Below are 25,835 nucleotides of genomic sequence, written 5' to 3' on the forward strand. Positions count from 1 at the left end.
ACAGGTAGCATTTCTGAGAATGCTATCTTGAGGGTCCTGGACTTCAAAATGCTACCTACCTCATCATCCATGGAAGGGGCCCCTTCTAAAGGAGCATTTCCGTCTTCCTCAGACTGATGTCCTCTTTCCCCGAGACTTTCATTCTCCCTGAGAGCAGTGGAGCTATCAGCCCTGGAGTGGGATGCCTCTACCACATCCCAGAAGGTCTTGTCCACATGCCTCTCTGTCTCTCTAAGCTTCTCTAGATCTGCCACCTTAGTCTTGAGGGAACAAACCTATTCCCTGAGAGCCAGGAACTCCTTGCACCGAGCACACACCCATGACCTCTGCCCATGGAGCAGATAGACATACATGAGACACTCTGTGCAATACATTGGGAAGTGCCCCCTCTCCTGCTGGCTTTCTAGCTTCATACTGGTTTTGTTGGCTGTTTACAGAATGTAGAGATACTGTTAAAAGTTGCTCTGTGGCCTTTTTGATTCCAACAGTCTGGTCTCATCTTGGTTCAAGTGGAACCTGTCCCTTTTGTACAGGCTTTGCTTGCCCCAAAATATATCCCAGGGCCTAATAAATTGAACCCCCTACTCCCCACACCACTGTCTCATTCACGCATTGAGACCCCTCAGTTTTGCCTGTCTTGCTGGCCCTGCATGTTTAACAGGTCGCACTCCAAAGAATGCTACCCTGTGGGTCCTGGACTTCAGTATGCTACCAAACAGCCTAAATTTGACTTCCAGGATCTCCCAACTGCATTTCACTATATCATTGGTGCCGACTTGCACCACGTCAGCTGACTCCTCCCCAGCACTGCCCAACAGCCTAACTAGACGCTGCATGACATCCGCAACCTTCGCACCAGGCAGGCAAGTCACCACGCAGTCTACATGCGAGTCACAAACCCATCTCTCTGTGCCCTTAATGATCAAATCACCCACAACTTGGAGGCCCCCTATCCCTGGAGGAGTATCCTCTTTGCGAGAGGATATGGGCACATCACCCAAGGAAGGGGTTCCTTCTAAGGGAGCATTCCTCTCTTTTTCAGACTGATGTCCTCCTTCCTTGAGACCTTCATTCTCCAAAGCAGCATAGGAGTTGTCAACCTGGGAGTGGGATACCTCTATCACATCCCTGAGGGTCTCACCCACATATCTCTCTGCCTCCTTGAGCTTCTCTAGGTCAGCCACCTTGGCTTCCAAGGAACGAACTTGTTACCTGAGAACCAGGAGCTCTTTGCATCAAGCGCACACCCATGACTTCTGCCCCTCAGGCAGAAAGTCATACATGCAGCACTCCATGCACTACACTGAGAAGCATTCCCTTGGCTGCTGGCATTCTTCCTTCATAACTGGTTTTATTGGCTATTTAGAATATATAGAGCTTGTTTACTTGAAAGCTAGGTCTTAGCTGCAGTTGTCAGCTACGTTAATGGAACTGCTGCATTGTGACTGGCGAACATCCCTAAATGTGTTCGGGCTTTATGTGGGGAATTAGCGAGCTAGGGTGGAGCAATCCCACATCAGAATAAATTTTGTGCAAAGTTCTGCTCCTGGGGAGATGAACTGACAGAGAGGTTGAAGTTCAAAATTAGGGGTACAGCAGAATAAGATGGTTGATTCAGGCAATATTACGACTAAAAATAAGTTACAAACAGTGTTCTCTCTAATGTTGTTCATCTGTGTGTGAAATTAGTTTTGTTCTGGGTGGCAGTATCAAGGCAGGGTGTGTACATGTGCATTCAGAGTGAGGCTTTCCTGATTCAATTTGAGCGGGATCTAAAATTAGCTGGACGGACATTTAAAAAACATGTGAGCACTTGCACCTGTCTTAGAAGGAACACTAGTAACCAGATACTTGCAAAGAGGAAATTTAGCTTGAAACAGGTTTTTGGATTTAAGAAAGAGTACGGCTAGGAAGAGCCAAGAGGTTATCATACAATCCATAGAACCCAGGCCCTCCAGCTCCTGAGGACCCCCCAGCTCCATCCCTCTCTATTTTCTTCAGTATCTCCCTCATTCCAAGGGTTCACCAGGGAGAGGGGTGAACACTGGCCCCCTCTACCCTAGCTATGGCTTTGATACAACCTCATCCTTCTATTAGTGGTGATTGGACCCTCGTGGATCAGGCACAACTGAAAGGCTCTTTCTTCAGGGATGGAACCAGGCAGCAGTGGACAACCGAAAGCAGCTCAGGGGTTAGGCAACAGGGCAAATCCAAAAGGTGTCTGTTTCTGTGCAGCGAGGCGAGCTGGGTAGATAGGGCCAGCAAGGAAGGCTGATCTGGAGGCTGAGAGCATGAATGGCACAAAGGGCAAGACATGGCCTGGTGCTATGGCTGATGTCAAGTCTATCGCCCAGACAGTGGGTGACTCCACAGTATAGAGACCAAATGAAGCACACTGGATTGAATGGAAAGTTTATCTATCTAATCTAACAGATGTCTATACTGCCCAAATCTTGTAGCTCTTGGCAGTTTACAATTAAAATAATAGAAGCATTAAAATCATTAAATTTGGAATCTTTTGCAAACATGGAATATTAGGGATTCTCAGCCTTGGGTCCCCAGATGTGGGTGAACTTAAACTCCCATAACCCCCAACCACAATGGCATTTGGCCATTATGGCTGGGGATTATGGGAGTTGAAGTCCACCAACATCTGGGGACCCAAGGTTGAGAACCCCTGAATCTAAAAGCCTGGGTGAACAAATATGTCTCCAGTATGTGGGGGGTGGGGGTGCTTGTGATTACTCAATGGGGAGGGGCTGTTGGGCCATTAGAAAAATTTCAAAAACTATGAAACCAACATACAAGCAAGCTTTTGAATTCCCCCAAACTCTTCATCAGGCTGGATGTCAAGCAAAGCAAAAAGGAGGTGAGGAGAGGAGAGCTGGGCACATTGTCAGTAGAACCCGAAGTCTAGAGTTTAACCCTCTCTTGATGGAGGTGGAGTTTTAGCTGGAGTTGTGTAGTCGCAGGGCCAGATCCACGTTAGTCAGGACCACCCACTGAAATTAATTTAGTCATCTCTCATTTGTGTCAGTGCTGCTTGGTCATGATCACCTGGCTTGATCTGGATCCTGCTCTTAATTGTGCACTTTGTGAGGCAGACCTAATGAAACCCGTGCAGCTCCTCCAAAACTCCTTAAAAACAGTTACGTGGCAGGTGCTGGGAATGGTGTTTTTTTTAAATGGTGAAAGAAAATGTGAAGAGTGGTGGGGACCTGGTGTTAAAGGGAAGGGGGCAATTCTGAGATGGCGGGGGGCGCAGGGCTTTGTAGTGGTGAATGGCTCATCTTCCTCGCTGGGGAGACGAGGCACTGTTCAGGGTGGGCGAGGCAATGGTGCACCGGACCACGCTCGGAAGGTTGCCTGGGTCCAAGAGCTGCTGCCGCCGCTGTGCTTGCACACCAGAGTGTAGCAGGTGTGTTCCCCCATTCTCTCTCGCAGCGTACACTTCTGTGCCCCCTCCCAACTCCCCTGCATGCGCCAATCACACCAGCCTGCCATTGGGGCCACGCAGCTCACGTGGTCCCACATGCTGCCCATGGGTTGCTGCGAGGCAAGCCAAGGCAGACCTCCTTCCTTCCTCCACTGCTTAGCCCTCACTGTGGCATGATGCCGGTCAGAGGTTGTCCCCCCACCCGGCGAGGTCATAAAGGGGACTGCCGTCTTCCACCGGCGGTGCAGACAAGGGGGTTATGGGGGCCGAGGGACCACAACGGCCCACCCATGCAAGAGGGAAACGGTGTTCCCTCTCAAGGTGCCTTGGCCGCAACAGGCAGCTGGTTTTAAATTGGTTGGGATCGGACACGAACCGCGTTGGGCATCAAACCCCCAGGATCACTTCATTCCAGTGCCATTCATCCAATCACCCTTTTTCATGAATGCACAAAATGGTCTCGTGCCTCTCCCCTGCACCACACCGCCTCCCTCCGCCACTTAGCCCTCCTTGGTACGTGTGCTTGCTCCCCCTCCCCGAAGAAGGTCCGCTTGCACTCCCTTTCTGTAAAGCCTGAGCCAAGGCGGCACTCCTCTCTCCCTCCACCGCTTAGCCCTCACCACGGCATGATCCCAACCAGAGGTTCCATCCCCTGGCGAGGTCACAAAGGGGACCACAGACCAGGTGGTTACAGGGGGCCAAGGGACCACAACACCCCACCAATGCAAGAGGGAAACTGGGTTTCCTCTTAAGGTGCCTTGGCCGCAACAGGGAGCTGGGTTTCAATCAATCATCCTTTGACTGCAAATAATGAGCATGCAAGAACCAGCAGCCCTTCAAGTGGAGCCCACTGCCATACCTTTTCCTCGATGCCCGCATGCCGCATACAGTTTGAAGTTGTAAAGATAAATATAGCTGTAGGAAGATCTCAGCATCATGTGGAGGTAAGGCGGAAGCAGGGTCCCGTGTCTCCATGATACTCCTCCTCTACCTCTTCCGTGCCATGTGCAAAATTGAGGAAGTGAGTACCTTGATTGCAGTTGTTGGGGTGGGGGGGTTGACTCCCAGTCAGGGACCGGCGCTCAACCCTTCAGGGACCAGCAGCAGTCCAGGGACCGGTGGTTGAGAAACTGTGCTTTAGGAGATAAATCAGAAGTTTGTTGCCGCCCCTGGTCTGAGCCTTGTCTTAAGATCTACTTTCAAACTATCCCAGGTGTTTCTTTTTCACAGCTGTTGTATGTTCCATCACCGGGGCTTTAACGTTGTTCTAGTCTAGACTTTAAACGGTCCTGGTCAAGTAACTTCCACAGGAGCACAGTAGAAAATAGGATGACCATGTATGAATCTTCCCAAGCCATAATAGCTTCTAGGAACCCCTGCCACCTTTGTGAACATCTGTATCAGGAGGTTAATCTGGTGGTCACACAGGAGAGTGTGTGGGCAAGTCTTACTTTTCTCCCATCTACCATTCAAGAGAAGTCTCCAATTGGAATAGAGACAGGGAGAAAAGTCACAGTGCCAGAATTTTCACTCTATGACATACTCACCTTCACCAATCTGCTCTTCCACACAGAAAGCATGTACTCAATTTGATAAAGTTAACCATTGGTAGCTTATCAGCTAGCTCTCTTTAGCCAGGAAATCAAACATTTGTCAAGAAGTTAACTGTTCAATAGTTTGGTAAGACAGTTGATTAGAAGATGAAACCTAACTGTGAAACAGCTTCATTTCATTAAGATATATTTGAAAAATCTTTTTTAAACAAGGAAAGATTAAGCAAATCTGATTATTTTATTGTCTGAAAAAGCCTGTTTCTTTCAACAGCAGTAGCACTAATTTGTCTAGTCATGTTATTAATCAAATTAGGTTTGTTGGCTGAAGTTGCTGTTGCCTAAAGAATTACAGACCAGCTCCTACAAAAACCAAATCACATGTGGCCTGAATTCCATGGTGCAGATTGGTGCATCAGAAAACAGTAGACAAAAGCTTCATAACTAAATTATTTAAATCAGCCCATTGGGTGCAGTCTAGGTTTTCCAGCAATGGTCAGACACCGAATATTGCAGCTCAATAAATGCTACTTGCTGAGTTTGGAAAGCAACGAAAACTCCCAAAATTCAAGACACACACATGGTTGAAGTTGCAGCTGTAATAAATGCTTTGGCTACTTTTTGAAGCATCACTGGGCAGGTGCATCTTGATTTAGACCAGTTTTATATAGACAGAACACTAATTCATAACAAGGGATAACAATTTTTAAAACGACAGATGTACAGAATTGACATTTGGTACAGCAACACAGCTATGACATTCAAGCAAAAGGCTAATTCATACAGTATTTGAATAAGGAGGTATGTACATACATCATGAGCACACACTGGAAAGGAGAAACTTAAAGGGCCAACAAGCCCAGACCTTAAGAAAGTGCCTGCAATTTAGAGACGGCATAGAAAGGAGAATTGCACCAGGTACAGTTTTTCACATTGCATTATTACCATGAGAGAAGCCATATGTGATGGAATTTCCCTTTCATACTGGATCAGAAGTATTTGCTGTGTTGCCTAAACAGAGAAGTATGACACCAGCAGGGAAATCGCATTTATTCCCTACGGGGCAATTAGAGTATAATCATGGCCTTTAATCCAGTGTTCTAGCTGCCCCTGGAATTCAGCTCTCAACCTACATTTCCTGAAGTGATAGAATCACATTCTTCCTTTTTGCATCTGAATACCAAAACTAGAGTGCAATTAATGGAAGGTGTAGAGCAGTAAGGAGAGCACCTTCTGGGGTTCTGGATGATCAATTATATTTGCCTCAGAATGAAAACTGCTTTGCTGTTCTTCTGAACTGAGTAAAGCCTCCAACTCTCTAGGGATAGCTCTTTTCTTCTGCCCATATGCCTGTCCTGACAAGGTTTGGGGAGCAGTAGAGCTTTTCATTGTCTTGGACCACCCATTTCTAAAGCAGTAACATATAGTAACTTGGCTCTTCCCTGTCAGTAGCTAATCAGATTTGAGTGGGCATTTAAGAAGTGCATAGAAGAGGTAATTTTATTCCATGCAGCTTTTCTTACCAAACCATTTGAGAAGCTGCACCTGGGGGAATGTTTTCTGTGTGCCTTTTGAAAGGTACAGAAGTCCTTTGCATCTGGACCTTCAAATTTACTCACAGTCTGGTGATGTGGAAAGCACAGCTGCCGAGAGAACAAGAGCATTAAGGTGGTCGTGTCCAAGTCTATTGCTTTGAGGTATAGCGCTCCATTTTATCATAGAGCAATAAGGCAGCAGGACAGCTGATGGAGCTCTCAATTGTGGTGACAATAGGTTCAGAAATGGAAAGTGTTAGTCAAGTACTTTTGAAGGCTATCATTTGGAAGGCCTAGCCTAAGCTGCAAATCCTCTGCCCATGTAATTTAGGAGTCTCAGTAATCTCAGCGCAACTTACTTCCAAATAAGCATGCACAGATTCAGGCTGACAAAGGCAAAAGTTCTTATTATAGTACCCTGGTAATATAGGTTCTCAAGCCTGCTTGCACAAGGTAACATGACTGAGGATGAGTAATATTTGCAGATGATAACCAGGGGGGTTGTTTAATCCTTTCTTTAAATCATTCACTGATTCTTTCCTGCAACCACTTCCCCAAGGCTATTTTGCCCAGCTTGAAGGAGGAAGGCAGGGCAGTGAGAGGTTGTGGAGGAAAGCAGGCAGCCAAGGGGCTGATTCAGTACCCCACTCCTGCCTGCCCGTCACCTCTTACCTTGCTCCCCACAGACAACTTGAGGTAACTCCCTATCTGCTTCAACATATTCCCACAATATGTAATTTCACCCAAGTACTCTGAAGCAAAATCCACCAAATTCAGACACTTATTTCCAAGTAAACAAGTTTATGCATTATAAATTGGCTGTTAATACAATAATGAAGAGGAAATTCATATTAGGCTACTGGGCATTTTATTAGAAGTGTATCTAGGCTTTCTGATGAACACCATCCTAGAACATGAATCAAAGGGAATATTGGCACTACAGTTGCCATCTTTTTGCAACCCACATTGCTGCCACCAGTATATAATTACATACTGTCAGACATAGGTCTAAATGGTTTTAAGGCAGCAGCACTATGTAAGAACTAGAAACTTCTGTTATAGCTGAGTAGCAGTATGGCAATAATCAATTATGTATTTCTCCCAAAAACCTAACAGCTGTACTAGAACTTTATTTCTCTTCTTCTCCCATAGAACTAACCTACTTTGTTCATGATGTCAGTTCAGATACATAGATATGAATTTTCTACTAGAATCTCTCAGTACACCAAACACTCATACAATTTGTCATCCAGAATGAAGACATAGCTACTGTGATGAACATTTGAGACATCAGATATGTTTAAGGGTCAACTAGTCTGAACTCTCATTCAGCATTTCTATTTGTTGATTCAATATTTTACTCATATTTTCTTCCACGTCTCTCACCAGGTGCTAGGTGCTCAAGGCAGCAGGAGAATGTGTGACAGCAAGACCCCATCCCAGTATGTAATGACGCCTTCATTCACCCTTCTGTTTTGTCTGATGTAGCAATTAACAACAACAAAATAAGCTGTTTTCAGTTCCATTGAGATTCCACTGTGGGAAGAGAGAATGTACATAAAAAGAAATGCAAGATAATAAATGGAGCATGAACAAGAGCAGTGGTAGCTGCACCACTATTGCTTTGTGAACACTCCCCAGGGGGTGGGGAAAGAACTAAAACAGACCAACAGCATTACTGCCCGGCTTAAAAACAAAACAGTGGAACAGTACTGCACCTTTAAGAATTAGTTGTACCATGATTTAGAATGAGACAACTGCCAAAGAACTGGATTGAAGGGAATATTTAATGTTTCTGTAACACTCTTCATCAGTAGACTTCACATGGGCTACTACAGCTTTCATTTACAGAACAGCAATCCAAGGCAAGCAGGGCAAGTGATGTCCCCAACACAACATTGGGACAAACAGCTCAAAAGAAGCAATGCTGAATTGCCTTTTAAGAGTATGCCAGGCTGCAGCGATTTCTGTTTGAGGCTTCTTGCACATCCATTACCTTGCTGCTGCTTCCAAAAACCCATGCACACAGGTAGTTCTAGTATAATGCTTTATCTCCATCCACTGGAAGAATTCACCCTTAAATAAAAGCACTGCAAAACTATTGTGCTGACTCCAGTATTTCTGCAGTATATGAAAGTTAAAAAGGTAGAATGGAAGAATGCTACAGCTGCATGGAAGTTACTCCAATTGCGCAGAATTTAAAACCCAGAATTCTGCTGCTGACATTTCCAGACAAAATGGGGAGAGAACAAAAACAATTTAACTATATACAAAGGGATTGAGGAGGAGGGGAGAAGGTTGTTATAGGACATTTACTCCCCAAGGTTGTAGCATGGTACAAGCAGATTAACACAATTTGGGTTTGAGTATTTACTCAGAAAAGGTATATTCCTAGTACAAAGCCACCTAAAAACTGTACTGCACAAAACCAAGCTAATACAATGAAGATTTTGTTAAAAAAGCTATTTCCAAAAACACTTTACAGATAAAGGCTTTTAAGTGCTGTAACTAGGTGAAAATGTAGTCAATGAGAACCAAAAGCCACGTGCCATGTAGTGTCACAAATACAGTTATGATTTCAAAAGGTTTAATGCAAAGTCTCAAAATGCTTCGGTTGTCTTTGCAAGTTCACTCATCAGGTGGTTCCATCTCCTCTGAAGGTATGACCCCTCTTCTTTCTTCTTCATCTTCTTGTTCCTGCTCAGCAACAAGGGCTTCCTGGGATGCTTTCAAGTCCTGCTCCTCGGTTTGCCCAAGTTCCCCTCCTCCTCCATCACCTGTGTCTTCCGCGCTACCTTCAACAACTGGGTTTCCCTCATCCAGGTTGTCATCACCTTTGGTTTCCTCATCAACCTTGTTTCCTTCACCTTCAGCTGCTACCTCCTCTGTGTTCCCACTCATTCCTGCCTCACCTTCCTCATGTTCCTCTTTCTCTTCAGGATCATCTGTGAAGGGATTTTCACCCTGTAAGGCAAGACAGAGCCACATGGCACCTGCTGTTAGAAACTCCTCATAGTGACCAGCAACCACAGTGTGGAAGTCATTTCCCCTGCCGCTGCCTCACTGCAGCTCCAGAGTCACGAAAAAGCCATTCCTGAGGTTTGAGGGACCCTTAGCAATAGCATGAGATGCAGCACAGGTAGCTGCAGAGGCAGAAGGGAATTCCCCAAAACCAGGCAGAGACCCTTTCTGCCTGCTCACAGAAGATGCGCCTGTCCAGTTTGTAAGTATTTCCTACTCTCCCTGTGGCCACCTGTTCTACATCTCATACTGTTACAAGGGTCCTTTGATCCTCAGTAACAGCTTTTGGGGGGGGCAACTATGGGATGTGCAGCAAGGAAGTGGGTGGGATAATTGCATCTGCATTTGTCTGGATGCTACTTGTTGTAAAGAACTGTCCACTACACAACTGCCTAGTTGCATGAGCAAGTTTAAATTTTCTTATGAGGCCCATACATGAAAATATTTAAAGAGCTTCAGTATCGCATTAAGATGAACTGCTTGCAGCTACAGAGCCTAACACAGCCAGAGCAATTTCTATCCCTGTTATTTCATCAGCAGAAATAATAATGAACAGCCTCAAATAACAGTGAAAATAGATTGATCATTCTTAGGGTCTATGGAATTCTAGCCAACAAGCATCTTGATAATGTCCTGTAATAAGGTCTCCTGAAGACTCTCCATTAAAGCGCAAATACATTTCTTGCCTTTTATCTCCACTATCTGGCACAGATTAAAAACTCCCCACTTTCATTTTAGAAACCCAGAGTTTGCAATTCATTCCCACACTGCTGTGGGAACCTCTAGGCCCAGGCCCATCAGAAGTGTCTGTGGGGACGAGGCAGTATCTATATCACTATCCCTACATTGCTCCTCCACCTTCTAGATTCAGAGCTGCATGATGAGGTTGGCACTAGTTTTTCAAGGATGTTGTAACCTGCCAACCATGCTACATGGTCCACCTGCATCTGAGGCAACTTCATGGTATGAATTGCTGGGATAATTGCTGCCGAACTCAGAGAGAAGCAGAGAGTGAATGGGAGGAGGACACATAGCACAGTAGAAAGAGCAACTGAAGAAAGAGGCGGGACAGAAGTGTAGAGAGAACAGAGTGGGACAGAGGGAGAAGAGGAAAGTGCTGACCTTCAAAGGTATAGAGCAAATAATAATTTTTTAAAAAGGACTGTGCTATGGGATGGAGAGAAGAAAAAGAAGTGGTCGTTTACAGAACAGTTCAGATAGAAAAAAAGCATAGCAGGATGAGAAAGTGGGGGGTCCACAAAAAATGGATTAAAAACCAGTTAAAACAGCAAAAAATGCCTCATACTTTCACATAATCAGTGTAGTGATGTGGCCTCCTTGATTTAGTAAAAATATACAAATGGCCCTCAGAACTATTTGAGTTGTGCACTCCAGAATGATATGCTTGTTTACCTTCAGATACCGCTCCAGTTTCTTGCTGATAAGTTTATTGTTAAGAATACTTCTTGCAACTACTAATGATGATTTCTTAGACTGTTCCATCATAGCCTGGAAGACAAAACATGTAGAGAGATCAATCTGAATCAAATTTATTTTATTTCATTATCTACATATCACTTTTCCTTATTATGCTATTTCCTTAACAGCCAACCTATTTCCTTAACAGCCAACCTTCCAAGAGAAAGTTTATACTTCATATGAATATATTCATGTGACAAACATTCCAGACATCTCCTAGTAAAACATTATAAAATGCAAAGGGGAAAAACATGTCCAAATAAGTAGCGAAGAGACATGTCTAAAAAAGTACATTGTGCTGAGCTGCTGCAAGTAACGACAGGTTGCTTACCTGTAACTTGGGTTCTTCTAGTGGTCATCTGTGCTCTTACACAAATGGACTTTGCACCTGCACAGAGACCACATTGGAGCTTCCAAGCTAGAGTTCTTAACTTTTGGCAGTAACCCCACCCCCTCGGTATATAGGCGACTGCTCAGGCTTCCCTCTCCAGTCTTCTGAGTCCGCAATCTGAAAGAGACTAGCAGAAAAGACATGAGAAGAGGGGAGGATGGGTGGGCATGTAAGAGCACAGATGATCACTAGAAGAACCCAAGTTACAGGTAAGCAACCTGTCGTTCTTCGACGTGGTCTCTGTGCTTTACACGAATGGGCGCAGAGCAAGCTGCACTCGTGCCATGCTCACCTGGAGGAGGGATCAGGCAAAGATGGATTGTAACAACTCCCTGCCAAACGCTGTGTCTTTTCTGGCTTGGACATCTAGGGCGTAGTGTTGTATGAAGGAATGTTTTGACGCCCACGTAGCCACCTGGCAGATGACGTCCAAAGGAATGGAGCTGTCAAAGGCAGTGGAAGCCGCGACCGCTCTCGTTGAATGTGCCCTGATGGAGGGCGGGAGAGGCTTCCTGGAAATCTGGTATGCTAGGGAGATTGTGCGGACCACCCATCTGGATATAGTCTGCGTAGAAGCCTGCTTGCCTCTGTTAGGTCCAGAGTGGAGTATGAAGAGAGAGTTGGAGGTGTGAAAGGCAGAGGTGTGGTCGACGTATAAGGCGAGCGCCCTGCGAACGTAGAGAGTGTGGAGACGTCGTTCAGCCTCAGTTGATGGCTCTGAGAAGAATGCAGGTAAGGAGACTGGTTGGGAGCGGTGAAACGAGGCGACTACCTTCGGCAGGAAGGGAATGTCCGGCCTAAGGATGGCTTTTTCTTTGTGGAAAACTAGGTGTGGCGGGTCAACTCTAAGTGCCCTGAGTTCACTGAACCACCTGGCTGAAGTGATGGTCGTTAGGAAGGCTACTTTACAGGAAAGGAGATTGAGAGAAATTGTAGCCATGGGTTCAAAGGGAGGGTACATGAGGGAGGAGAGCACCAAGGTCTGGTCCCAAGCCGGGGCCATAACCGGTGGGTCTGGGTAGAGGTGAGTGAGTCTTTTAAGGAAAAGCTTGATCATAGGGTGTTAGAACCATGATGGTGTGGACGGCGGGGAGTTAGCCACTATGGCTGCGAGATGAACGCGCAACAAAGGCATCTTAAGTCCGGCCTCCTTGAGGGACAGTAAATATGAACAAACATGTTCTACAGAGACTGAGTGTACGGTAGTCTCCTGTCCTTTAGAAAGTTCTGAAAGCATGTCCACTTGTGGGACTAGAAGGTGACAGTAGAGGGTTTACGCAAGGCCTGTACTATTCTGTGAGATAGAGGCTCTGTGAGATAGAGGCGCTGTAAGTCTGGATGGAGAAGGTGACCCCCTTGCAGGGAGAGGAGGTGAGGCATGTGCGGGAAGTGGTGGTACCGATGGTTGGATAGGCAGAGGAACCAGGGTCTCCTGGGCCACCAAGGGGCATTGAGTATGCAATGCGGACGGTCCTATCTTCTGAAGGACTCAAGGAAGTAGAGGAATTGGAGGAAAGGCATAGACTAGGAGTCCCGTCCAAGTCATGGCAAACGCATCCCACAAGGAATTGAGTCCAATCCCGGACCTGGAGCAATATTGGTGGCATTGCGCATTTGCCTCCGACGTGAAGAGGTCTATTTCTGGGAGGAACCAGCAGCAGAAGAGGGAGTGGAGCATGAGGGGATGTAGTTGCCATTTGTGTGATGTTGTTAGAGTCCTGCTTAGTCTGTCCGCCATGACGTTGTCTTGGCCATGTATATGCACTGCCAGGGGGGGTGACGTCGTGGCAAATGCACCATAACCACATTTCCATGGCCAGGAATAGGAGAGAGCTGGAGGAGGTGCCGCCCTGCCTGTTCAGGTAAGCTTTGGCGGTAGTATTGTCCGTTTGGAACAGGATGTGGGAGCCCCGTATCAGGGGGAGGAAGGCTCTTAGGGCCTTGAAGATGGCTAACAGTTCGAGATAATTGATGTGGTGGGCAGCTTTGGTTGGGGACTAGATGCTGTGGATATTGTGATTGTTGGCGTGGGCACCCCAACCTTCCATGGATGCGTCCGTGGAGAGTAGAAGGGCGGGACGTGGGGGCTGGAAGGGGGAGCCGACGCTGAGGTTGGCAGGGTCCATCCATCACAGAAGGGAGTGTAGGACCCGAGGCAGGATCCTTAGGGTGTTGGTGAGGGAATCCCCGTGTGGAGAGAACACTGAAAGGAACCAGTGTTGAAGAGTCCTGGCCCGTAGCTGGGCGTGAGGAAGGACGTAGGTGGTGGAAGCTATGTGGCCTAATAGGCACTGAATTGTTCGTGCTGACTGATGTGGGTGGTAGAGGAAGTGGAATGACAAGTCCAGGATAGTTTGAATTCTGCGCTGAGGTAAGAATATTTTTGACTGAATGGAGTCGGATTCCCAGAAATTCTATCATTCTGGAAGGGGTGAGCTTCGACTTTTCGTAGTTCACCTGGAGGCCCAGGTTGGAAAGCAGGTTGATGACTGTGTGAAGGTCTCTGAGTAGAGACTGTGAGTTGCTGGCTACCACAAGCCAGTCATCGAGAAACGGAAAAATGTGAATTTTCTGTTGTTGCAGGGCTGCCACCACCAAGGCCATGCATTTGGTGAACACTCGGGGTGCAGATGCCAGTCCGAAGGGGAGGTTGCGAAATTGGTAAGTGTTGTCCGCTATTTGGAAGCGGAGGAAACAACAGTGCTGGGGTCTGATGGTGATGTGACAATATGCATCCTTGAAGTCTATAGAGACGAACCACTGGTTTTTGTGCAGAAGGGAGATGATAGTAGGAATGGTGACCATCCGGAACCTCTGGTACGTGATGTAGGAGTTCAGCTCCTGGAGATCCAGGATGGGATGAAGGGAGCTGTCTGGCTTGGGGACCGTGAAGTAACAGGAGTAGAAACCTGGGGACTATGGATTGTGAACCAGTGCTATTGCAGATTTGGAGAGTAGAAAGCCGACTTCTGCCAAGATAGCAGGGGTGAGCGGAGTAGGTAGTGGAGGGTTGTATGGAGAGGTGGATGCAAATTCTATAGCATAACCGACCCTCATGATGGTCAGAGCCCAGGAGTCCGTGGTAATATTTTCCCAGGTGGGAATGAAAGGGGAGAGTCTGGTGCCCCAGCGGGGAGGAGGATGCAAGTCATTGTCTTTTGGCTTGGGACTGAGATCCTGTGGATTGCTGCTGCAGTTTGGATCCGGTGAAGTAAGAACGCTTTCTGTAAGGCTGGTATCTGGTGGAACGAAAGGACTTGTCCTGAGGTTGATAGTATTGATGCTTGGAGGAGTATGGTTGTTGCTGCCACTTTTGCATTCTATAAGGACGGGATGTGGACTGTTGAAAACCCATGGAACGGGCAGTGTTACGAAGTTTCTGTACTTTTTGAAGAGTATCATCTGTTTTCTCTCTGAATAGGGAAGAGCCATCAAAAGGAAGATCTTCCACCCTGGATCTAGCGTTGGGCATGAGGCCAGAGGATCAGAGCCAGGTGTGGTGACAGAGCACGACAGAGGTCGCCATCACTTTAGCAGTCCCTTCCATGGAGTGGCAAATTTCATGGAGCTCTTGTCTGAAGACCTCACGGAGGAAAACTTTGGTGGGGCCCTGCTGTTCTTCAGGGAGATGGTCCAGAAAGGGGGCAATATGGTCCCAAAGAAAAGACTGATACCTGGCGTAGTAGGCGTGGTAATTTGTGATTCTTGTTAATAAAGAGGCAATAGAATACAAACGCCTTCCAAACGTATCCAATTTCTTTCCTTCCTTGTCGGGTGGGGTGGAGGAGGAATACCCCCGGAATTTAGAGAGGGAAGACTCCACAACAATAGAATTGGTAGATGGGTGTTGTTTCAGAAAGGAGTCGTCCTGATCTGTCGAGGCGTGAACCTTATAGAAGGAGTCAAGCCTCTTTGATGTTTGGGGAAGAGAGGAAAGCATGGTCCAGGAGGCCTTGGCCACCTTGAGAATGGATGGGTTCAATGGGAGCGGTACTGATGGACGGGCATTGTCTTGGATCAGCTGGAACAGGGGGTCAGGTTCGGACTTATCCCCCTGAGAAAGTTGGACTCCCAAGGAAATTGCCATACGAGAGACAAAGTCTGTGTAAATTTGGAAATCTTCCGATGGAGACTTAGGCCTAGGATCCAACAGGAGAGAAGGAGGCGAGGAGCCCAATGATATTCTGTCGGATAAGGATGACTCTGGGCCCTTCTCATCTGAGGACGAATCTGACAAGTTGGTCGAAACCGGAGGTGGAGGCAGCCGGATTCGGAGCCAAGGAATTGGTCTGGAGTCCGGGGCGATAGTGGCCGTAGCTGCCTGTAAAGGTGAATTTCTAGGTGGAACCCGTGGTGGTAAGAGAGATGTAGTTCGCGGTTGAGGCGGAGGAGGAAGGTTTGTCGGTCCCAAAGGCGGATTCGGGATTGAAGCCGAAGACGAGTAAGCCGGTACTGAAGGGCGAGAAGATGCAGAACGCTAAAGGGGCGGCTCCGCGGTGGTCGAGGTCCAATGGCGTTGGCAAACCTCCTGATGAGCGCAGAAATAGCCCGCCTCTTCCTCCACTTGCCTGGTGTAGCACTCATCCAAACTCCAGAGCAGCTTCGAGGTCTTGATTGGCCCAGCGGCACAGTTGCTCCGGAGGGAGTTCCTCGGGTTCAGAGTCATGCTCGGACTCGTATATGGGATCGTAAGACTAGAACCATAGACCACATCGGTGTCTAAAATAGTATCCGTTTGTAAAGTACGGGATCAACGTTTGGTATCATGCATCGACTTTTGCTTCTTTTTTGGTGGTTCCAAGGGAGTGAGACAGTCCTTTCTCTTTCTTTTTGGCTGGCTGGACAGAGAATGGCTCAGTCAGTGCTGCCGTTGAGATCGACACTGCCACCGAACTCCTCAGTACTGATGTCAAAGCCCGAGCCACGGGATCGACTGGTATATTCGCCTTGGGAGTGGTTGCTGAGACTCCTGGAGGGAACGAAACAGGCTGTAAGCCCCGGGCTGCAGGAGAGGCACTGGACAAGGCCTGCACAGTGGACAGTTTGTCCGAGCCCGTACCCTTGAACGCTTATTCCCAAAGCCAAGAATGAAGTCGAGAGGCCCGATTCTTGCGTGCCTGTTTGGTAAAGGCCGCACAATGCAGACAAGAACCAACCTTACGGGTTTCACCCAGGCAGAAAAGACAGAGTTTGTGGCCGTCGGTCGAAGGGATTTTAGATTTGCAGCTACCACACTGCTTAAAGTTTGTAGTCTTTGCCATAGGCCGAAGAAGGTACCGAAGAAAAAACGGAGGGAAAGAAGCCGTAGCACGCTGGGCTCAAAGGCCACAAGACGGAAAAACGAAACTTCGAGGGAAGGGGGGGTGTTACCGAGGAAGAAATAAAAATGCTAACGAAGGGGAGTACTGAACAGAAATATAGGGGGAAAGGTAATAAAGCAGTACTTAGCAAAGATCTAGCAAGGAGTTGCTCAAGGATGTGTCTTCAATTGCAGACGAAGAAAGACTGGAGAGGGAAGCCCGCGCAGCCGCCTATACACTGAGGGGGTGGGGTTACCGCCAAAAGTTAAGAACTCTAGCTTGGGAAGCTCCGATGTGGTCTCTGTGCAGGTGCAAAGCCCATTCGTGTAAAGCACAGAGACCACGTCGAAGAACTATGACTCTTTCGCATGTATTCACTATGTGTTGACAGATACATTTCCCTTTCACATATTGGTATTTGCCACAACACACACATCTGCTATGTAAGGGGTGTATTGACCAACTGTTTCCAACCCAAACATTTCAGGTTACCAAGAGCTAAACTTCATATGCAGTTTTAATTGTATATGTTTTAACATATGTAGTGTTTTAATTTTTTTTATTCTATTTTGTATTGGTTGCAATTTGGATTATAATGGTGGATTATATACACCGCCTATAGATATTCTAATATATATAAATATATAAAACATATATATATATATAAATATATTTATAAATATATATATAAATATATATATAAATATATAAAATAAAAGTAAAATTATCAACTTTTATATCCCGCTTTTCCTTCAAGGAGCCCAGAGTGGTGTACTACATACTTAGGTTTCTCATCACAACAACTCTGTGAAGTAGGGTTAGGGTCCTGGTCCTAGTCCAGCACTCAACCACTACAACACGCTGGATGGATAGATATATTAGTGATGTGCCCGGACTGGTCCGGAGGCCATTCTACTGGCCTCCGGACCGGTCCAGACATGGGAGGTTTGGGGTTCGGAGGGACTGGGGCGGGGGCTCCTTTAAGGGCAGGGGAGGGTTTAATTACCCCTCCTGCCGCTTCCCCCCCTCCAGCACACATATTCTCAGTAGTAATTGGGATGGCAGGATACCTCCCTGCCGCCCCTTCCCCCGCTTGACTGCAAAAGGCTGCAAAAAGCCTTTTGCGTGTGTGCACGTCACACGCGCGCTTCTCGTCTCCACATTGCTTTTTGCAGCCTTTTGCAGTCAAGTGGGGGAAGGGGCGGCAGGGAGGTATCCTGCCGCCCCAATTACTAATGAGGATATGCGTGCTGGAGGGGGGAAAGCAGCGGGAGGGGTAAGTAAAACCTCCCCCACCCTAAAGGGAGCCCCCCACGCCAGTGCCGAACCGCAGCTCCGTGGTTCTGTGCACAGCCCTAATATCTATCTCTATCTCAAGCAGGTGGTATATAAATATAATAAATAAATAAATATGTATTAACCACATTATTGGTCCTGGTATACTTGACTTTTTTGTAAACAGCAGCTGTGGTGGAAAATTCAAACTGACTGCAGTGGAGAGGAAATAGTTGAATCCCTTCTCTCCCCCCGTCCCACCATAGCCCCAGTTTTGACTGTCCCCCATGGCTGCTATTTAGCAAACAAAAAAGCCAAACACACAAGGGCCAACAGTGCATTTAAAATAATGCATTATTTGGCCCAAAATTTAACTCAACACATTTCTGAGACAGAGACCTGCTTACAAGTTTGATGTAGGGAGCAAGAGCTGCTTTTTGTAGCCAAAGAACTGCTTAAAAGATATGTAGCGTCATTAAAATCTGTATTACAGGCTGAGACCATGTAAGCTCTCTTTAAAATGTTATTACAAATGAAAAAAGTCAAAGCACTAACATGTACATTATGTGAACCAATGGCTTTAGCATGCATCTGTTTTTGCTGTAAAGAGGTTCAACCATGCAACAACCATTCTATTCTACATTGTTTGTCAATACTCATTTCAGCAGTTGCATACTCACTCTGCGGTTGTGATTATGGTCAAGCGACTTCAGATGTTTTTGAATAATGCCATACTGCATTGGGATGAAGAGGTCACATGCAACACAGTGAGCAGCCTCCACTTTTTTAACAAAATGCTCCATACCTATATCTGAGCAAAGGTAAGAAAATTCACACACATTACACACACCACACCACCAATGATTCCCCAAAAAGAGCATCTATCTATCTAAGACGACTGGGGACATTGCAGATACCTTGGCTTACTGCTAGCTACACTACAAACCTGGCTGCAAGTATACAGATAGAACAGAATGAAAATGGGAAGGTGGAAAGCAACTGATATGAGGAGAAGGTATAGGAAGGTGAAGGATTCCATCCAGAGACAATGGAAAAGAAAGGTTCTTACTTGTAACCAAGACATATTTTCCAGAATAAAAGTATGTTGCAACACTGTATTAGTAAACTGGTAGTCCTTTCAATATATGCATGCAGAAGCAGTATATGCTATGACTGCTTGTGCATACATATATCAAAAGGACTACCAATTTACTAATACAGTGTTGCAACTATTTCAGAGGGAGAAACCCAGGACACTCAATACTTATCAAGCTGTAGCCACATTTAGGGCCATCTTTCTTATTCAACAGAGATAATAGTAGGGTGTTTGCTCTATTCAAAGTCTCTTTAAGTGCGTAAATAAGAGTTACCATCCAAAAAAGAACAGCAAATCCATTCACTTCATAGGTGAATTTTAAGGCATTTGTCACTAAACCTTGCACCACTGGTAGTCTAATACAGACCCTGGGTAAGATCTTGGTCTTTGTAGATCTGCTGTATAACTGCATTAATATCTTCAATTGCTTTACGGCGTTCTTCTGTCTTTTTTGTTTTGTTAGCAACATATTCCTGCATTGTAAGAAAACACAACTTATGAACACTCAAACACTGTGGAAGTGCAGAATATTATATTGAAAAAATGCAGAGTAAGTCACAATTATGACTCCATCCCTACCCCTCCAAAGCTATGTATTTTCATGCTTTATAACCTCTCTCATTGTCTCACTTCTGAGAAATGAAAGCAAGAACTAAGGCCATGATGTGGGTGTGTAAGCGCACAGAAAAATATGTTCCGTCCTTTCTTACAACTAAAATCTGGATGCCGACACTCTAGCCATATTCATACAAAAAAAATTGTTTTTGACCTACTCAGATTTCAGAGCCAAATGACCAATGTATCAAGAATTATAAAGTAGGCTCTTCTCTCTCTGTATGTTAATCCTTCAGGAAAAATGGAAGCAAACTGTTCAAAATACTAAAAGGCTCACCTGGAGGAAGTCAGCTGTCTGCTGGGGCAACTTCGTCCCTACAAACTTAAAATGCTCCTTGTGAAATTTGCTCTCCAAGTGATTTGACATCTCATCCTCATAGAAAGTACGATATTTGCACAATGAACATACAAACTGAATCCTGTTAAGGCACACCATGCAAAGAAAAAGCTTCAGTACAAAGCTGTGCTATTGTTTTGGCAGAGTGATCATTAGAACTATCACTTTTACTTTATGTAGATCAACTAATTACATACGTTTATTGCATCACAAGAGATTTCATATGTAACTACAATTTGCTTAGTGTTAGGCAATATTGAAGTCTTAATTCTCACTCATTTATCCTCTGTAGATGGGCTGTCATCAAACCATGACTTGACAGCCACAGGGACCAATCACTCTCCAACCTTAAATCCCTTGCAGCCTTACAAAAGACAAAAACAAAAAACCCTCCAATTGCACAGACTTCTAGCAGAGAACTCAGCAGTGATGTAGAGAGCTGGAATGGCCCTGGTTTACTTATTTTATCATCATCATAACAGTGATTTGTAACTGCAATACCTTTGATATATTCTTGAAAGTACAATATGAAAAAAATCAACTAACTTGGCAAGAATTGGTAATGCTACTATACAGTTAATATGAAGATGTTAAAAGAATTAAGTAACTTGATTCTTAAATACAACAGCACCTCACATATCCTAAGCCCATTGTCTACCCACTAGCATATCCAGTCTTCTAAAGATGCTTACCTTTCCACCATTCGATCACGATATCTCTTTTTCTGCTTCTCTTGAGTTTTCTTACCAGCTTGCAACTTGCGCTTGATTTGACTGATCTCTTCTTGAATTGTCAGAGCTCCTACATGCAATAAGATCAGTTTTTATTTTTCGGATACTTCTTTAGGGACCCTGTTGAAGTTAGTGTTCTAGATGGCTCTAGATCCCCAGATTCTGGACACACTACAATTTATAGATAGCACTACAGCTTTCTGGAGACTAATCAAAGCTGGAAGCATAACTGCAGCCTAAAAATCTTCACATGCTTAAAGTGACTAGAACATGTTGGGGAATGAACTGTGGGCTGCATAAGATCAATTCTTTATACTGAAGATAATAAGATAAGTTTCCTCCATAGACAAGTGGGGAATACTACATATGAAGGAGAAATCTTCTTGCAGTTCCTTATGACGACAAAGAATGGGGATGTAGCTCAGTGGTAGAGCATCTGCTCTGCATGAAGAAAGTTTGAGGTTCAATCCCTGACATCTCCAGGTAGGGCTGAAACCCCAAAGATCTGCTGCCAGTCTGTATAGACAATATTAACATAGATGAACCAACGGTCTGACGTGGTGGTATAAGGCAGCTTCCTATGAAGGGTGGGGTTTGTTACAGTTTAGATTTACATTGGGCTTGATGCCTCTGTACAAGTCTTGTTGCAGCATAGTGGCACATAGTACAATTGTCTTCAGGCTACGCCAGCCCTCAAAAAGGTCTAAGTGTTGCTGTTTATATGCACCACAGCCAACCGGCACATTTTCTGCCACATTGGAACTGGGAACAGCTAGCATCAAAAGTTATGGCTTACCTCTACAAATAAAATAATAAATAATAAATATGATCCAGGAAAGAGGCGCTATCCTTCCAGTACAATTCAGTATACTACTAAATCCATATCTGATAAGTGTGCCATGATCAAAAAGCAAACTAGTTGAAAATCAAGATGCATGCCTTTAGGAAAACTGTATTAGTTCAGTTCCTCAACAACATGCAAATACTGGAAACTTAGTATTAGTTAACTTAATTGGCTCCACATTATAAGCCTTTATGGACACCTATACTGAAATATTCTACTGCCATGAAAAAATCAAATCCTTATTAAGAGCACCTATACACATGCACATTTGGACTTGCCTTTCTCAGAATCGCCTTTTCTTTCTTCATCCTCACCACCTTCTCCCTCTCCCTCCTAAAAGGCAATTAAAGACACTAAAGCATAAAGCTGCATTTGCTTATAGTCAAGGTGATCACCTATGTGGAAATGAGTTTTTCATGAGCTATCAGTAGTACTCTAGTTACCAAGGTGATTTGGAGCTCAGGCAAGAAACAATGACTGCATATAAAGTTAACAAAAAAATGCCATTTACTTAATATTCCAATTCAGAGGAGTACAATTATCCCTCATGTTTTAGTTATCAATAAAAAGAGTTTCTCTCTGCACTAAAAAGCACTTTAAAAAAATATTAGTAGTGGAAGCTTCAGAATTTAAGAGATTGTCTTCTTCATCATGAATCCCACCCCGCCTATTGAGATAATCAGGAGAGACCCATCTGCATTTGCCCCCGGCTCATCTGGTGGCTACTTGGGGACAGGCCTTCTTAGTTGCTGCCCCGATGCTTTGAAACGCGCTCACTGCTGAAATAAGAGCCTCCCCATCTCTGACAATTTTAAAAAAAAAATCTTTAAAGACACATTTGTTCACCCAGGCTTTTAATTAAATACTGTTTTAATCGTTTTAACATACTCTTCAGTTATAATCCAAGTATTGGCACCAGTGTTCCCTCTAATTTTTTCCATCAGTGAGAGGAATGAGTTTTGTTCTGGGCGGCAGTATCAAGGAAGTGTGCACACATGTGCATTATGTGCCACTATAGATACGACCACACACCCCATAATTAATATATGAATAAATTTCAAATAAACATATGAAAATGTTTACCTTCACCCAAAGCACTGATAACTACACCATTAGACAATTCAATACCTTACTTTTGTTTTCATTTACTTTGAGTGTGCAAATTTTCTTTACAAGCAACAAAGATAATTTCTCAAAAAGCGTGCATTAGTAGTTCTTAAAATGATTAGTCTGAAATGGCTTTTAATTAACAGTAAAAAAATAAGCTGTATGTCAAATTCCTCATCCTGCAATTTCTGCATACAGCATCCTCATCTGAGCAACCAACTTGGTATTGAAGAATAAGTACCGTATGTCACTGCTACAAGAGTTTTTTCACAATATAAACAGCTTAATTAAGTACTATTTACTTATTTTATTGTTTTATGAAAATATTTAAAACCTATACTTTGCATGAAAATCACTTCAAGGCATAAAATTAAAACCAAATATAGCAATTAAAAATATTAACCAAAACAGTCAAATATGCAGCAGGATGGCGCTAAAACCAGCAAGCGGGGGGGGGGGGGCTCAATATAGCAGACAGGGCACATTATTTTCCACACTCATGAACATGCAACTGCGGATGTACATATGCATAAGATGGAGGTTCAAATAAGCACAGTAGCACACCCTAAAGACACCCACAGCTGTAGCAGATCCATTGCTGATGAGCGTTTCAGCAGGAGAGAAGGAACATAAAGCTTTCTGAGACAAGAAATCCTAAACCATCAAGCTCTAATTTAAAATGTAATTCACGCGTTATAACTTTTTTCTTTTGCTGCTGCTGCTGCTGCTAAGTGAAAACCAGAGTAAAAGGACTCCAAATACCTGCTGAAACAGCTCTCGTATTCAAGAAATTCAGTCAGCAGCAGGACAGTCCCTAGGAGGGTGCAGGGCTGGGGGCAAGCAGTACTCCCCCACCGCTGTGCTGCTCCTCGCCCCCTCCCAAATGAAAGAAACAGAGCAACTTTGTGAAAAGACGCCATCCTTACAAGATGCTGCTTTGCCGGCTGCCTCTGGGATGCGGATTTCAAAAAGCAAGGGCAGCAAGCAAGCCCTGATCAAACTCTGTTTACCGACACGCATCTCCGCCTTGCCAGCTCACTAGCCATGGAATCTGACCTGCCTTTGAATCTGCCTTAGATGAGCATTTTCTCACTTCCCTGTCTGTCTTTTTAGATATTTCTCTTTGGAATCCACGTGTCACTTTTTCAGCACCTCTTCCCATTTGGGGCTTTTCTAGGAGGTCCCATGGGCAACTGGGGCAGCCTCAGAGTCAGCACAGCAGTGAGGAGGGTAGCTCTATTTGATTATGCTGCTTTTCTCCCTGCAGCACTGCTGCTGTGTTGGCCCAGCTAGAGTGGGAAAACGCCTCTCCCACTCTGACAGCTCTGCCTTGAGAAGCAAGCAGCCACTTCCTCGCTGCATGTTTCCTCCCAACGCATGGCTGGCCTGCGGCCTTTGGAGAGAAGGCAGCGCACTTGTCCACAAAGAGGAGATGCAGCTGCCGCCATCGCCATTACCATTGCTGCTGCTAAGCATGCGAGGCTGGCCGGGCAGAGCAGGGCTAGCGCTTGCAGCACAAGGCTTGTCCGGCAGCAGAGGTGCCTCTGCTGGAGTGGCGAGTCCAGCGGCGGTGGGGAAAGGGCAGGGGGGAAAGCAACTTTAAGCAGCCATCAATCGGAGCACAGTGCAAGACTGCTGGAATCCACTGAGCAGAGGGTGGATTTTTACTGAGCGTGCACACACACACGTGCATGCCTTAGAGGGAACATAGATTGGCACCAATTTTAAATGTGGATAGGAATAAAAAACCGTATACAATGATTTTGTTCAGACTGAAAGATGGTTGTGTTCAATTCCACACTGATCAGACTCTATGTCCTCTTGTCAGAGGGAGCTCTTAAGCCTATGCAGACAACACAGCATCTATGTTCAGAGGGAGACAGGGATGGCATTGGTGCATTAAACCCTTTTGAAAAGCCCACCTCTTACTCAGACCTGTTGATACCCACACATTGGATGTTCTATTACAATAGGTGCTTTCATGCACGGTCTGATCATGACCTGCATGACATCCCTCAGGAATGAGGGTATTAGCACAATCTTGATTGTTCACTGTGCTAGGTACCCATGTAATCTGACTAAAGCTAGAATGAGGTCTTATCTATTTGGCAACTAACACAAGTAGCCAATACCTTTCCTTCCCACTCCATATTTCAACGTGAGGTATTCTGGGGCTACTGACCCCACTCATCCACATTACCTAAAACAAAAATATACCCTCATGGTTGATTAAATAAAAAGGCAATTATTTTATGTTCTTCCTTCAGGATAAATTTGCAAAGGATTAATGCCTAACATTCAACCACAGCAAACCAGAAACTTTCCTTAGTTTAATTATTTATGACCAAGAATTCCAGCTCTTGGGCTCTCAAGAATTTGTACCAACTGCAATACTGTACATTAAGATAGTAAGTATTTGGAAGAAGATATATTTATGCAACGTATTTTGTAAAGGAATGCACACCTCAATCTGTTCAAACAATGGGAAGATACTGTATACACCAATTCAATCATTTCAAAGTGCTTACTATGAAGCATAGCTACATAATGGCACAGCGGAGAAATGACTTGCCTAGCAAGCATGAGGTGGCCGGTTCAAATCCCCACTGGTATGTTTCCCAGACTATGGGAAACACCTATATCGGGCAGCAGCGATGTAGGAAGATGCTGAAAGGCATCATCTCATATTGCATAGGAGATGGCAATGGTAAACTCCTCCTGTATTCTACCAAAGACAACCACAGGGCTCTGTGGTCGCCAGGAGTCGACACCAACTGGATGGCACACTTTACTATGAAGCATAGCAGCTTTCTCAGGTAGCCTGTTTTGAGTTCCATTAAGAAGGATGAATTATCTGTGGTTAACTGGGGTGGGTGGGGAGGAGAGATCATGTACCCATGTCAATCTCAGGCATCTGTGCCTTGGGCCAGTCTTGTCTTTTAAACATTCCTGCATAACCGAAACGTAGCCTGTTTGTTCCAACAGATGACAGCAACATGCAGCCCCTCCTCATTTTGTTTCTTTAGAAGAAGGTTATACAACACATTTTCCTGCAAATTTCAGATAGTTTATAGGACTCAAATAATGAAAACTCAAAACAAAGCCTCAAGGAAAATTA

At 45.0% G+C, this 25,835-nt stretch overlaps 1 protein-coding gene across 2 annotated transcripts in view; it reads right to left on the reverse strand.

Moving 5' to 3' along the window:
• Window positions 1-8,290: 8,290 nt before the first annotated feature.
• Window positions 8,291-25,835, reverse strand: part of AKAP8L (A-kinase anchoring protein 8 like) — a 35,784-nt gene continuing 18,239 nt past the window's right edge. For both annotated transcript variants that reach the window (XM_053294200.1, XM_053294199.1), the window contains exons 7-13: window positions 21,889-21,943; window positions 20,728-20,836; window positions 19,976-20,117; window positions 19,451-19,556; window positions 18,668-18,798; window positions 10,956-11,051; window positions 8,291-9,485 (exon numbers count right to left, since the gene is read on the reverse strand). In XM_053294200.1, coding sequence (XP_053150175.1) covers window positions 9,150-9,485; window positions 10,956-11,051; window positions 18,668-18,798; window positions 19,451-19,556; window positions 19,976-20,117; window positions 20,728-20,836; window positions 21,889-21,943 — 975 coding nt within the window. In that variant the 3' untranslated portion in view covers window positions 8,291-9,149. The remainder of the gene's footprint in view (window positions 9,486-10,955; window positions 11,052-18,667; window positions 18,799-19,450; window positions 19,557-19,975; window positions 20,118-20,727; window positions 20,837-21,888; window positions 21,944-25,835) is intronic.

The sequence above is a fragment of the Hemicordylus capensis genome, chromosome 2 (genome assembly GCF_027244095.1).
Source record: "Hemicordylus capensis ecotype Gifberg chromosome 2, rHemCap1.1.pri, whole genome shotgun sequence".
Classification (NCBI taxonomy): domain Eukaryota; kingdom Metazoa; phylum Chordata; class Lepidosauria; order Squamata; family Cordylidae; genus Hemicordylus; species Hemicordylus capensis.